The sequence below is a fragment of the Furipterus horrens genome, unplaced genomic scaffold (genome assembly GCF_987537825.1).
Source record: "Furipterus horrens unplaced genomic scaffold, mFurHor1.1.pri manual_scaffold_5, whole genome shotgun sequence".
Taxonomy (NCBI): Eukaryota; Metazoa; Chordata; class Mammalia; order Chiroptera; family Furipteridae; genus Furipterus; species Furipterus horrens.
In genome coordinates, this window is record NW_028327175.1 from 159,452,918 (window position 1) to 159,467,508 (window position 14,591).

The window sequence follows — 14,591 nt, forward strand, 5'->3', positions numbered from 1 at the left end:
GTTAAAATTGAAGCAGTAGGGTTTTTTTTTGTTTTTGTTTTAAGTATATTGTATTGATTATGTTGTTACAGTATCGGTTTTTTTTCCCCTTTGCTCCCCTCTGCCCAGCACTCACTTTCCCTCCAGCAGTCCCACCCCCCCCCCCCTTAGTTCATGTCCATGGGTCATGCATATACGTTCTTTGGCTTCACCCTTTCCTATATTATTCTTAACTTCCCCCTGTCTATTTTGTACCAACCAATTATGCTTCTTAATCCCTGCACCATTTCCCCATTTCTCCCCCTCCCTCCTCCCAGCTGATAAGATGATCCTCATACCTATGATTCTGTTCCTATTCTGGTTTTACCTGGTTGGATTTTGTTTTTATTTTTTAGATTCAGTTGTTGATAGTTGTGAGTTTGTTGTCATTTTAATGTTCACAGTTTTGATCCTCTTTTTCTTAAGTAAGTCCCTTTGACATTTCATATAATATTAGTTTGGTGATGATGATTCCTTAAGCTTCACCGTGTCTGGGAATCACTTAATCTGCACTGCCATTCCAAATGATAGCTTTGCTGGATAGAGTAATCTTGGTTGTAAGTCCTTGCTTTTCATCATATTGAATACTTCTTGCCAGTCCCTTCTTGCCTGCAGAATTTCTTTTGAGAAATCAGCTGATAGTCTTCTAGGCACTCCTTTGTAGGTAACTCTCTGCTTTTCTCTTGCTGCTTTTAAGATTAGATTCTCTCTTTATTTTTAGCCTTTGGCATTTAATTATGTGTCTTGGTGTCAGCCTCTTTGGGTCTAGCTTGTTTGGGACTCTCTGTGCTTCTTGGACTGGTATGTCTATTCCCTTTGCCAAAATTTGGTGTGTTTTTCATTTTCTCACATAAGTTTTCCATTTCTTGCACTTCCTCTTCTCCTGGCACCCCTATGGTTTGGATATTTGCACATTTAAAGTTGTCCCAGAGGTTCCTAAGTCTCTCCTCATTTTTTTCAATTCCTGTTTCCTCATTCTGTACTGGATGACTGTTTTTTTCTTCCTCATGTTCCAAATCATTGATTTGAACCCCGGTTTCCTTCCCTTCACCACTGGTTTTGTGTGGATTTTCCTTCGTTTCATTTAGCATAGCTTTTACTTCTTCCCTTGTGCGTTTGCCATACTTAAGCATATCTGTCCAGTCTGTGGACATCTTTATCACCAGTGTTTTGAACTCTACATCTCTTAGGTTGGCTCTCTCCTTGTTTGTTAGGTTGGCTCTCTCCTCGTTTGTTAGGTTGGCTATCTCCTCATTTGTTAGGTTGGCTATCTCCTTGTCACTTAGTTCTCCCATTGGAACCTTGATCTGTTCCCTCTTTTAGGCCATACTTCTCTGTCTCCTCATCTTGTTAGCCTCTGCGTCCCAGGTAGAGCTGTTGCTCCTCTTATGTTGTAAGGGGCGGAGCCTTAGGTATTCATCAGTAACGGGTGACCTGTTTCACCACATTGTGGCGCTGTATGTGGAGGAGGGGTCTGAGAGGGAACAGTGCTGCTTGCTCAGCACTCGCCCCTTTCCAGCCACTTCTCCCACTTCCGTATGGGACTGGTGCCTCTCTAGCTGCTGTCCTGGCTGTTGTCTGCAGATGTTCTAGGACAGTGGGGGCCCTTGAAACAAGCGGACTCTGCTGAGAGACCAGCAGTTTCTTCCTCCCCAACCCCCACTGGTTGGCACAGTCAGAAGCAATGAGGCTTTATTGTCACGTGTTCTGGGACCGTAAGCTATGCAGTCTGGACTAATGTTGGGAATGCTCCCCAGATGTCCCTCCCGACTTTTTAAAATGTATAACTGCACTTTTCTCTGGGCTGCCGCCATTGCCACCTCTGCTGCTGCCACCACACGGTGTCCTCTCCGCCCCTTCTACCTGTCTGGATGAGTATTTCTTCGTTATATCTTCATTTGTTGGACGTCCACGCAGCTTGATTTTCTGGAACTTCTGGTTGTCTCTAGTTTTGAGGTAGTTGTATTCCTTCTTAGGCCGCCATCTTGGCCAGAAGTATTAGATGAAGTGGTAATATTTCAATGTGAAAATTTAAGGTATAAATATTAAACATTAATTTTTGATTTTTTTTTTTTAAACTAGGAGATAATTTTATGGAGAAAAGCGCCTGAAAAACTGAGGAAACAGAGAACAAACTTTCACCAGCGATTTGAATCACCAGAATCACAGGCATCTGCTGAACAGCCTGAAATGTGAACTGAATAGGAGAAAGAAAAGCAAAAAAACTTTTATAAAACTGTTTAGATTTAAGTTCAGCAGGTTAAAGATGGTTGCCGCATGTAGGGGGAGAAATGCCAAAAGTCCATGTATAATAGTCTTCCTTTATCTTACAGTGCTGCATTTATTTTATGATATAGCTAAATATTCTTCATGTACATACATTAAAAAAACTGCTTTCTTTGAAACACTGGAACTTTCTTAAGTTGCCAGTTTTCTTTTTCTTTTTTTTAAAACTGCATACTTTGATTTGATGATAAGCACTCACATGCATCGATATAAACATTTTCATATGAGTAGGCTGGTATTTGTAATTTTGCTTTCTTTGTGCATAATATTGATTATAAATCCATTTCTCATGCTAATGATTACCTTTTATTCTTTACATGCAAAATTAAGTATTTTGTGTTCAAATAAAATTAGAAAACCTGAATGGCCCTAACATCCCACAGAGATTTAACATGGCATCTCAATATTTTTGAGTATTACATTTATGTTTTTATGTATGCATTTGAGAAATGCATATGGAATGTTTCACTGTAAGTTCTTCTGGTCTGCCATTCCATAGCTTCCTGAATTTTATTGTCTTTGAAACCCTCTTTGGTAAGAATTTTTTTTTTTTCTCAATGGTTTATATGGCATGTCATTGCAGCCTTTTTTTAACTTGTTTGTCCATGTTGAGTAACCATTTGGGTACTACTATACAGCAGGTCCACTGTATGTTTTCTGTAATGTGGAGTTGACTCTATGTTGGCATTTTAGAATTTGTTAAAACTATATAATTTTTCCATTAGTACATTGAAATTACTTTTAATTTAAAGAATCTTTTTACCAGATAGAAGCAGATATAAATTTTCTTCACAAATATTCTCTTTCCTTTTCAGGGGAGAGTTTGAAGATGATGGGGGCAATTGAGGTGGGCCTGTTAATAAGAATGTAGTTATCCAGATCTGGACAATATCATGTTTGTTAAATTGGAACTTTGGCTTGTTCAAACTCAGTTTTACATTTGACCCATTCTGTTTAAACTTTAATGCTAAATTCAATTCATTTGTTCAAAGCCTGCAAAAAGAAGGCTGCAGTCATGTGCGTTAAGGTCTGACCTCAAATACACTTAAGAGTGGGGTGTAGGAACTAAAACAGCCCATGAAGCCCGTTGTGTGAAACTACTTTCACTTATGATCCACTGGTTTTTGTACCAATATTTTTTATACACTTCAGTGCAAATCTCATCAGTTAACTTACTTTATGAGTAAGCTAAGTAACCCAGATTACTTATCTTTGAACTTGTTTTACTACTATGGCACTTCGATAAAATGATCAGTAACCAGCTTCTTTACTGACAAAAGGTTCCATGTACCATGTGCTGGAGCATCTATTTTACATGTGGTTGTGAATGGTAATGTTTTCCTTTCATGTAAGTGCCTGTTCAGAGTTTCAGAATTTAAAAATGCCCAATATTTTCATGGTCACTTGCATGTAATAATCTAGAAAATATTCAAAGAAAATTTGAGAACCAGTTGTATTTATCCAGCCTCCAATTGTGAGCCCATAATGTATAATAAATAATTTGAGACATAAACCCATGTCTCTATGGTCAACTAATATTTGACAAAGGGGGCACAAGCATACAATGGAGTATATAAAGCTAGTCTCTTCAATAAATGGTGTAGGGAGAACAGGCCTGGTACATGCAATAACTGTGAAACTAGACCACCAACTTACACCATACATGAGAATAAACTCAAAATGGATTAAAGACTTGTAAGACATGATACCACAAAAATCCTAGTGGAAAACATAGGCAGTAAAAATTCAGAAATTCCAATGTAAAAATATTTTTGCCTGTATATTTCCCAGGGTGAGGGAAGAAAATGAAAATGTAAATGGGACTGACTACATGAAATTAAAAAGCTGCATCACTAAAGGAACCATCAAAATGAAAAGGGAACTGACTATGGGAGAACATATTTGCTAATGATACATGGGACAAGGGTTTAATCTCCAAAATATATAAAGAACTGATACGACTCAACACCAGGAAGACAATCCAATTAAAAAACAGGCAAAGGACCTGAATAGACACTTCTACAAAGAGGACACAGATGGCCCATAGACATATAAGAAGATGCTTAACATCACTAATCATCAGAGATGCAAATTAAAACCACAATGAGATGGAACCTTATACCCGTCAGAATGGCTGTCATTAATTAATCATCAAGTGCTGGCGAGGATGTACAGAAAAGGGGACCCTAGTGCACTGTTGGTGGGAATGCAGACTGGTGCAGCCCCTGTGGAAAACTGGAATTTCCTCAGACTAAAAATGAAACTGCCTGTTGACCCAGCGATTCTGCAGCTAGGATTATACCCAAAGAATCCTAAAACACCAATTCAAAAGGACCTGTGTACTCCTATGTTCATAGCAGCACTATTTATAATAGCCAAGTGTTGGAAACAGCCTGAGTGTCCATCAATAAATGAGTGGATCAAAAAACTGGTACATTTACACAACGGAATACTATGCAGCAGAAAGAAGGAACTCCAACTTTTGCAAGAATATTATGCAAAGTGAAATAAGCCAGTTGGTGAAGACAAATATCATGATCTCACAAGAGGAATCTAATGAACAAAAACTAACGAGCAAGATAGAACCAGAGACATAGAAACATGGAACAGACTGACAGTGACCAGAGGAGAGGGAGGAGGGGGATAATGGTGGAAAGAAGGAAGGGATTAGACAAAAAACATGTATGAATCACCCATGAACATGGACAATGGTGTAGGGAATGACTGGGACTGGGACAGGGGATGGGCTGGGCAGAGGAGGGCAAAGGGGGAAAAATTGAAACAACTAATTGAATAACAAAGTTTGAAACACAGAGCTTGCTATTTTAATTACGAAAATGGCAGCAAGAACAGCACCCAGTGTTCGACTGCTCAAGTCAGACTGGACCTTGGTTCAGCAAACTCAGTAATTCATTTCTGACTAAGAATTTAGAGCCAAGACTCAAAACTATAAAAGAACTTTTATTTAGAAAGCCACAGAGATAGAAGTGAGCCATGATGCTCAGGAAACACGTTACGGAGGCAAAAGAAAGGCTCTTGGATCTTAGGAGAAAGAGAGGTAAGAAATACACACCTTGGGCCAGGGAAGATAGGGAAAGGCCTAAGAGAGCCCCACTAGGACCTCAATCTTGAGGGTATTTATTCTATTGGGAAGATCCCAATAGAATATTCATCATATTCAGCTTTCCAGGTGTGTCCTTTCAGGGTTGTGGTCTGTACTGATTGGTGCCAGGGGGACATTAGTCAGTGCATCTGGTTCTGGTGTTAACCGTGGCATGGCTTGTCTAGTTTTACAGCTTTTCTGGACCTGGAGCTGAAACACAATTGAAGTCTAAATGTTATCCTTAGGGATTAATGCTTAAGGGAGTGGTCCTGCAAGGGCCTGCATGGAAGTCCCCTGAGACCACTCTTTAGCCCCTTATTCCTCCTCCAAGTGGGTCTACTGTAAGACTAGTGACATGCCAGGGAAGGGGAAGGTCAGGGGAGGGTCCAACCACATGACCAGCAATATGTCATGGGAGGAAAGGTTACCCAGGGGGTGAGGTCATTGTTTTCCCAGTTGCTAGGCACCTGGGGCTTTCTGCCCTGGTGATCCTCTTCTGTACCTGGCCTATTGTCCTTGCTCTGCTCATGTCTGTCTGTCTACCACAAAAATAATTCTACTTTCAGAGCTCTTCTTATTGTCAGATTTATCATGGAGGTCAGGATTGCTCAACAGTTAAGGAAGCTATAATTGTGACAATTTTTAAAATTAATATTGTCAGTTTCCATTTTAAATAGCTATCATCATCATCATCGTCATCGGCAGCCGTCCGTCTCGAGAGACGATGGCGTAGCTTCTTGAGAGTCTCCGAGAATGGCTGTGCAGTCCGACTCGGGAGTGAAAATCCCTGCCGCACTTGTTACAGGTGAAGGCAGATGGCTGTTGTTGCTGCTGTTGACGCTGCTTCCGCCTCGATCTTTTCTGGACCACCTCCTCGTTGCGTGCAGCCTCTGCCTGACCGCGAGCCTCCAGGCTAGGCGGTCGTCTGCTTGAACTTCCCATGTGTTGAGATTGATGGAGCATTGTGTCATGTCCTTTTTGCAGATGTCTTTGAACCGCAGTTTTGGGCGCCCTGTCATCCTCTGGCCTTCTGCTAGCTCGCCGTAGAGGAGGTCTTTGGGAATACGGCCTGCATCCATTCTTTTGACATGGCCGAGCCACCTGAGGCGTCTCTCACTAAGAACTGCATGCAAACTGCTCATGTTGGCTCGCTTCAGCACCTCGGTGTTGGGAACCTTATCCTGCCAGGCGACATGCAGGACGCGTCGCAGGCACCTCATGTGGAAGCTGTTGAGTTTCCTTTCGTGCCTTGCGTAGGTGGTCCACGTCTCGCTGCCATAGAGGAGAGTGCTGAGTACGCAGGCTTGGTAGATGCGCAGTCTGGTTTTCTCAGTGAGGCTGGAATTATTCCACACTCGCCGGTTCAGTTTGGCCATAACTGTGGCTGCCCTGGCGATTCTCCGGTTGACCTCCAAGTCGACTGACAGAGAGCTCGAGATGGTGGACCCGAGGTAAGTGAAGTCGTTGACAACCTCCAGGGTGTATCCGTCGATGGTGATGCAAGGGGGAGTCCCCGTGCCTTGAGCCATAACGTTCGTCTTCGTCAGGCTGATGGCTAGTCCGAACTCCTTGCATGCGTGGGAAAGGCAAGTGACTAGCTGCTGGAGTCCCTCTTCGGAGTGTGATGTCAAGGCTGCGTCGTCAGCGAAGAGCATCTCACGGATGAGCACCTCTTTGACTTTGGTCTTGGTTCGTAGACGGGCCAGGTTGTAGAGCTTGCCATCGGATCTGGTGTGAATGAAGACACCCTCGCTGCAGTCCTTAAAGGCGTATTGGAGGAGCATGGAGAAGAAGATTCCGAACAGCGTAGGCGCGAGGACACAGCCCTGCTTTACTCCGCTGCTGACTGGGAAGGCCTCAGAGGTTGTGCCGTTGTAGGACACCGTGCTGTGCATGTTGTCGTGAAAGGACATGACCACAGCAAGCAGATGTGGTGGACAGCCAATCTTCCGTAGCAAGCTGAAGAGTCCGCTTCGACTGACCAGATCAAACGCCTTCGTGAGGTCGATAAAGGCGAGGTAGAGTGGTTTATGCTGCTCGTGACACTTCTCCTGCAGCTGGCGTAGGGAGAAGATCATGTCCACTGTTGATCGGCCAGCTCTGAAGCCACACTGGGACTCTGGGTAGACGCGGGAAGCAAGGGTCTGCAGGCGGGCAAGAGCGACCCGGGCGAATACTTTGCCGACGACGCTGAGGAGAGAGATGCCCCGGTAGTTGTTGCAGTCACTGCGGTCTCCTTTGTTCTTATACATGGTGATAATGTTGGCGTCTCTCATATCCTGGGGGATGTAACCCTCCTTCCAGCAGAGACAGAGTAGATGGTGGAGCGGCTGTAGCAGGACTGGTTTCCCGCTCTTTAGGATTTCTGGAGGGATTCCGTCGCTTCCTGGTGCTTTCCCGCAAGCGAGGCGGTCGATGGCTTTGCCGAGCTCTGCCGCAGTAGGTGGGGTGTCTAGCTCCTCCATGACTGGTAGGTCTGGGATGGCGTTAAGAGCAGTGTCTGTTACGGTGTTCCTCGTTGCATACAGCTCGAGGTAGTGCTCGGTCCACCGCCGCATTTGCTGTTCCTGGTCAGTGATGACCTCACCTGTCTTGGACTTAAGGGGGGCGATCTTGGAGGGGATTGGGCCTGTTGCCTTCTTGATACCCTCATACATTCCTCGTGTGTTGCCTATATCGGCGGCTTCCTGGATGCTTCTGCACAGGTTTAGCCAATAGGTGTTGGCACAGTGGCGGGCGGTCTTCTGGACTTTGTTCCTGGCAGCCCGTAGAGCTTGAAGTGTACTGGGAGTGGGCGTGGCCTTGTAAGCCAGTAGGGCCTTCCTCTTAGCCTCGATCACGGGTTCCATTTCTTCCCAGTGAGCCTCGTACCAGTCAGCGTTCTTCCACTCTTTCTTCCCGTAAGCAATAATGGCGGAGTTGTATATGGCGTCGCGGAGACGTGGCCAATTGGATTCGATAATGTCATCTGCCGCCATTCCCTCGCCGAGTGCATCTTCCATCCTGTTGATGAATTGCTGGGTCTTAACTGGGTTGCTGGCACAACTGGTGTTGATGCGTGGGCGACCCTTCATCTTGGAGTGGTGCAACCTCTTCGGCATTATGCGCACCTTGCTTACCACGAGGGCATGGTCCGTGTCGCAGTCTGCACTGTGGTAGCTGCGGGTGAGGAGGGTGCTGCCAATATCCGTTCTTCTGGTGATGACGAGGTCAAGCTGGTGCCAGTGGCGGGAGCGGGGGTGCCTCTATGACACCTGGTGGATCTCTTTGCACTTGAAGAATGTGTTTGTCACGCACAGGCCGTGGTGACACAAAAGCTCAAGCAGTCGCTGACCATTCTCATTGATCTTTCCTCTCCCAAAGTTTCCGAGGCAGGTGGGCCAGGCCATGTGGTCGGCTCCTACTCTTGCGTTGAAGTCTCCAAGGAGATAAAGAGTGTTACTTCTGGGGATCTTGGATAACGCTTCGTCCAGTGCATGGTAGAACTGTTCTTTCTCTTCAGTGGTGGCGCAGAGGGTTGGGGCATACGCGCTAAGAATGCTGACTGGGCCGAAAGTTGTTGACAATCGGAGGGTAAGTAATCTCTCTGTGCCTCCTGTGGGTGGCTCTATGGAGTTAACAAGCGTGTTCTTCACAGCGAACCCAACACCGTGCTGTCTTGGTTGGTCCGGAGACTTCCCTTGCCAGTAGAAGGTGTAGTTGGTTTCTCTGATAGTTCCGTTGTCGGCCAACCGGGTCTCCTGTAGAGCCGCAATGTCGATGTTTAGTCGTGCCAGTTCCCTGTCGATGACGGCGGTTTTCCTGGCACCATTGATCCACGGAAGGTCTGCAGTAAGTCCGGGACACATGGTCCTGATGTTCCAGCTAGCGAGGCTTAGAGCTGGAGGCTTCTTTCTTGTTGTTTGCTTGGAATTGCCTGGTGTGAGTGTTTTGTGGCCCACTTTTCAAGAGACGCCTCTCTGATCCCCACGCACCCAGTGGGGCAGGCGAGCCATGGCGAGACGGCACCTAATTGGCTGGGGGCTGCCCAGCTTGAGGCGGGCGGTAGCTGTCCAGTGAGGTGCGATGACCTCTCCCACCGTCAGAGGAGACCCCTGGCGCTCGTTTCCTTCGCCAATCGGATGAGCTTATAACCGGTAACTGTCTCCTCCCGTGTTGAGTCGACATCTTGCGATGACGCTGGAGTGTCCTCTCCAGTGAAGCTACAAAGCCTGGGCAGGGAGATATGGAGGGCCAGCTGTTGCCCATGCAGCAGACCCCCCCTCTCTTCGCAGCTGAAGGATCCAAGGGGAAAGACAGAGTCAATACAGCTTGGCTTCAGGTGCGCCGCAGGAGTTGCCGGTGTTGACTACAACGTCAAACTGCCTTAGGGACTCCGGCTCCGGATTTTCTGTCGGGGTTTACTCCCTTAGCCTTTCCACTGAGGAGGTATGCCGCAAGGCAGCGGAGGTTTGGAGTCAGAGTTTCCCTTCTCCTTAGCCTTTCTCCTGAAGAGGTATGCCGCAAGGCAGCGGAGGTTTTTTGGAGTCAGAGTTTTCCTTCTCTGGTGTGCCCTGACTGGAAGATCGAACCAGCGACACCTAGCTCGCAGGCCGACGCTCGATCCACCGAGCCAAACCAGCCAGGGGGTTAAATAGCTATACAATGCTATTAATTAGGTGCTTTATAACACCGTCAAAAATAGGGTGCTTATTCACTTTGCTTGAGGACCTTGTTGCCTAACCAGTTTGAAAAATAAAAATTTAAGTTTAATATTTGGTGAATTGAGTAAAAAGGTGGCCAGTTAATCTGAAGTGAACTGGAAAAGAAGTATGTGTCTTTATAGGGCACATATCTAATGGTTCCCAATCCTGGCTGTATGTTTAAATAATTTTAATAGTTTTTGAAAATAACCATGCCAAGTCCTACCCAGATCAGTAAAATCAAAATTTCAGGTGTTGGGACAGAAGCACTGAAAAAAGGCTACCTAGGGTTGAGAACCATTGTTTAAACCATTGAAATAGTTATTTTTCTCAATAGTGAAGAATTTTTGTTTTGAATTGTTGGGGAAGAAAACCTTTTTCCCTAGTCTTCTATGTTTGGGAGCCTGCTAATTAAACTGACAGATTAGCAAGAGAAAAAACATTTAATTGAGTTTAAGGGAGTTCACAAATTGTTACTTAAAGGGGTGGTTAGAATTTGGGGCTTAAGTAGCATTTCGTTGATAGGGGAAAGGGGGGGTGAAGGACACTTACAAATAACTTAGTAAGGGAATTTGGTGGGGGAGAAAGGACACATAGCGAACAGCAAATGACTTCTAGGAAAAAATACGGGTTCTTAGGAGCATAGATGGTGGACCTAATAGCTTTGTGACAAAGTCTGTTTAAGTATGATACTGGCTTTTGTCTGGTACTGAATTCCCTAGTTGCTCCCTGAGATTTATGACAATTGAGTTCTTTTTGGGATGCTCTGCTTTTAGGCAGATAGGGGATTTCAGGAACTCAAATACTTTCTCAACTTTTGTGCCACAGTGACATATTCTGGAACCTTTCAGTATGGATTAAGCAGTTGGAATACTCAATTCTAATTACCATGTGAGTCAGTGGTCTTATATTTCATTATGTTCCTTTTATATTCAGCTGAATCTGTTCAACATAGTATATAAAGGAAATCTGCAGTGGTTTATACTAGCCTGGATTGCAATGTAACATATTTTAAGTTCCAAACCAGATAAAGACATAGTGAGAAAAATGTGCATCATTAAATATGTATAATTCACCCTTTTTTTTAGGTTTGGGGTCTTCTATGGGCATAATTCTTATGTCACTCCCCTATCTAAAATCTCACAGTGACTATCCCAGGATAGTTTAAATCCATATTACAGAACACCTTCAGCACCCGCCCTCCTTCTGCACTCCAGCTAATTTCTAGTAAGGCTCTCCTGGCCACTCTAGCTTGACACCATCTCCAAGTCAAAGCGAAGTCCATTTGCTGTGCAGCCAAGGCATGCTGTGCACCTCCAGGACTGTGCTTACCACACTTCTAAAAGATGTAAATTCAATGGATTTTAATCTAAGGAAGGGAGGGAAAGAAACATCGATGTGAGAGAGAAACATTGACCAGCCACCTCCCAGCTGCCTCCTGTCTGGGGACTGAACCCCAGGCCCATCCCCTGACCAAGAATTGAACCCATGACCTTTGTTTACCCAAGTGAGCCAGATGGGCCAGGGTGTATTTTAAGCCTCTTGTGAGCTCAGACTTTTGTTTGGTATACTTTTTGCTCATCATACACACTCAATATCTGAATAAATGGGTGAACCTAATTTTCCTACTTCTTATAAAATTAAAGGTGTCCTTTAGAAAAATATTGGTTGGCCAAAAAGTTCATTTAGTTTTGTCATAAGATGATTCTAGTAGTGCTTAGTTGTCTTTAACTTCGTTTGAAACGATTCTGTTAGACTGTATTGTGACAGCTTTTATCAGCGTGTGTTTAAAAAAACTGACGACTTCTGGTCAAGATGGAGGCATAGGTAGACATTATGCATCTTCCTTCACAACTGAGAAGGAATACAACTACCTCAAAACTGGAGACAACCAGAAGTTTGGGAAAATAGAGGTGCATGGAAGTCCAACAAAGATATAAAGAAGAAATACTCATCCAGACAGGTAGGAGGGGCAGAGTTGGGGTGGAGAGGACTTGGCATGGCAGTGGCGGAGGGAACAGCTGCTATGGCCAGCTGGAAGAAAGCACAGTCACACATTAACAAAAGTTGGGAGAGACACCTGGGGATCACTCCCAGGATGAGACCAGACCGTGTAGCTCAAGGTTCCAGCGCTGGGAAAAATAAAGCCTAATTGCTTCTGACTGTGAAAACCAGTGGAGGTTGGGGCAGAGGAAGAAACTGGCAGTCTCTCAGCACAGCCTGTTTAGAGAGCTCACACCTAGAATGTCTGCAAACCCACCCATTCTGGGAATCAACCAGGGCAACAGCTAGAGGGGCACCAGTCCCATATGGGAAGTGGAAGAAGTGCCTGGAAAAGGGCCGAGGGCTGAGCAAGCAGCACTGTTCCCTCTCAGTCCTCACCCGCACATACAGTGCGCCACATTGTGGTGAAGTGGGTCACCCTGTACTGAATACCTAAGGCTCCGCCCCTTATAACAGGTGCGACAGCGCTACATTAGACACAGAGGCAAACACAGGACACTGTCAAGTTGAGAAGACAGAGAACTATGGCTCAAAAGAGGGAAAAGATCAAGGTTCCAGTGATAGAATTAAGCAACAAGGAGATAGCCAACCCAACAGACAAGGAGGCAGCCAAACTAACAGATGCAGAGGTCAAAACACTGGTGATAGAGATGCTCACAGACTTGACACAGGTATGCTTAAGTACAGCAAACACATAAGGGAAGAAATGAAGGCTAAGTTAAGTGAAATTAAGGAAAATCTACACAAAACCAATGGTGAAGGGAAGGAAATGGGTTCAAGTGAATGATTTAGAACATAAGGAAGAAATAAACAGTCAACCAGTACAAAATGAAGAAACAAGAATTGAAAAAAGGAGAGGCTTATGAACCTCTGGGACTTTAAATGTGCCAACATCTGAAACATAGGGAGGCCAGAAGGAGAAGAAGAAGAGCAAGAAATGGAAAACTTACTTGAAAAAATAATGAAGGAAAACATAGCAAATTTGGTGGAAGAAATAGACATACAAGTCCAGGAAGCATAGAGAGTCCCAAACAAGCTAGACCCAAGGAGGACCACACCAAGACACACCGTAATTAAAATGCCAAAGGTTAAAGAATCTTAAAAGCAGCAAGAGAAAAGCAGAGCGTTACCTAGAGTAGTTCCTATAAGGCTATCAGCTGATCTCTCAAAAGAAACTTTGCAGGCAAGAGGGGACTGGCAAGAAGTATTCAATGTGATGAAAAGCAAGGACCTACAACCAAGGTTACTCTACCCAGCAAAGCTATCATTTAGAATGCAGGGGCAGAGGAAGTGCTTTCCAGACAAGGTAAAGCCATTATTATATGAAATGTTAAAAGGACTTATTTAAGAAAAAGAGGATCAAAACTATGAACATTAAAATGACAACAAACTCACAACTATCAATAACAGAACCTAAAAAATAAAAAATAAAAACAAAAACAAACTAAGCAAACAATCAGAATAGAAAGAATCCTAGGTATGGGGATCAGTTGGAGGGTTATCAGCTGGGAAGGGGAAGGCGGAGAAACGGAAATGGTGCAGGGATAAGAAGCATAATCGGTAGGTAAAAAGTAGGGAGGAATTAATAATAATATATATAGGAAAGGGTGAAGCCAAAGAACTTACATGCATGACCCTTGGACATGGGTGTGTGGGGTTGCTGGAGGGAAGAGGGGTACTGGGTGGAGGGGAGCAAAGGGAAAAGAAATTGGGACAACTGTAACAGCATATTCAATAAAATGTACTTAAAAAATTTTTTTAAACTGTCAAAATTGGTGAAATTTTGTGCACCCATTTTAATATTGAAGATGGAAGATATACATTTTCAGCGTATTCTGCTTTATTATTTCAAGAAAGGGAAAAACGCAACTGAAACGGGGAAAAAAAAGTGCAGCATATGGAGAGGGGCTGTTACTGACCGAACATGTCGAAAGTGGTTTGCAAGGTTTCTTGGTATTATTGACATTTTGGCCAAATACTTCTTTGCTGTGGGGCTATCTCACACAATGGAAGATGTTTAGCAGCACCCCTGGCCTCTACCCACTAGAAGGTAATAGCGGGAGATAGCCAACACACTGAGAATACCCAAATCAATAGTTATTAGTAAGAATGAAAAGTGTCTTTTACATAAAAAACTAAACGTACTTTTTAGCTAAGCCAAATGTAATAAAATTACTCATGTATCTCTGATGTTAAAAAGTATTCTGTGGGGTGGGAGGTATAAGGAGATTAAATAATGGAAAAAATTAACAGTATTCTGTGAATCAAAGGCACATAGCAAATTATTGAGTATTACTGGAATCCCATTTGACACACACTAGTACTTATTACATGACACATTCCTTAAAGTTCCAAGGTCTTAATGTGTTAAGTATAATAGAGGTGGAAAAGCTAACAGTGGTGTTTTTAATTTAATGCATTGGAAGCTCATATGACAGTATCCAACCAATGCAAATGAAACTAAATTTAAGCGTGGTGCAGAGGGCATATTTTTGCTG

The 14,591-nt window shown here is 44.0% G+C and overlaps 1 protein-coding gene across 3 annotated transcripts in view; it reads left to right on the forward strand.

Annotated features, from left to right (window-relative positions):
• Nucleotides 1-3,817, forward strand: part of VPS26A (VPS26 retromer complex component A) — a 37,804-nt gene extending 33,987 nt beyond the window's left edge. For all 3 annotated transcript variants that reach the window (XM_090278118.1, XM_090278120.1, XM_090278119.1), the window contains one exon: nt 2,101-3,817. In XM_090278118.1, the coding sequence (XP_090134244.1) occupies nt 2,101-2,214 (114 nt within the window). In that variant the 3' untranslated portion in view covers nt 2,215-3,817. The remainder of the gene's footprint in view (nt 1-2,100) is intronic.
• The last annotated feature ends 10,774 nt before the right edge of the window (nt 3,818-14,591 follow it).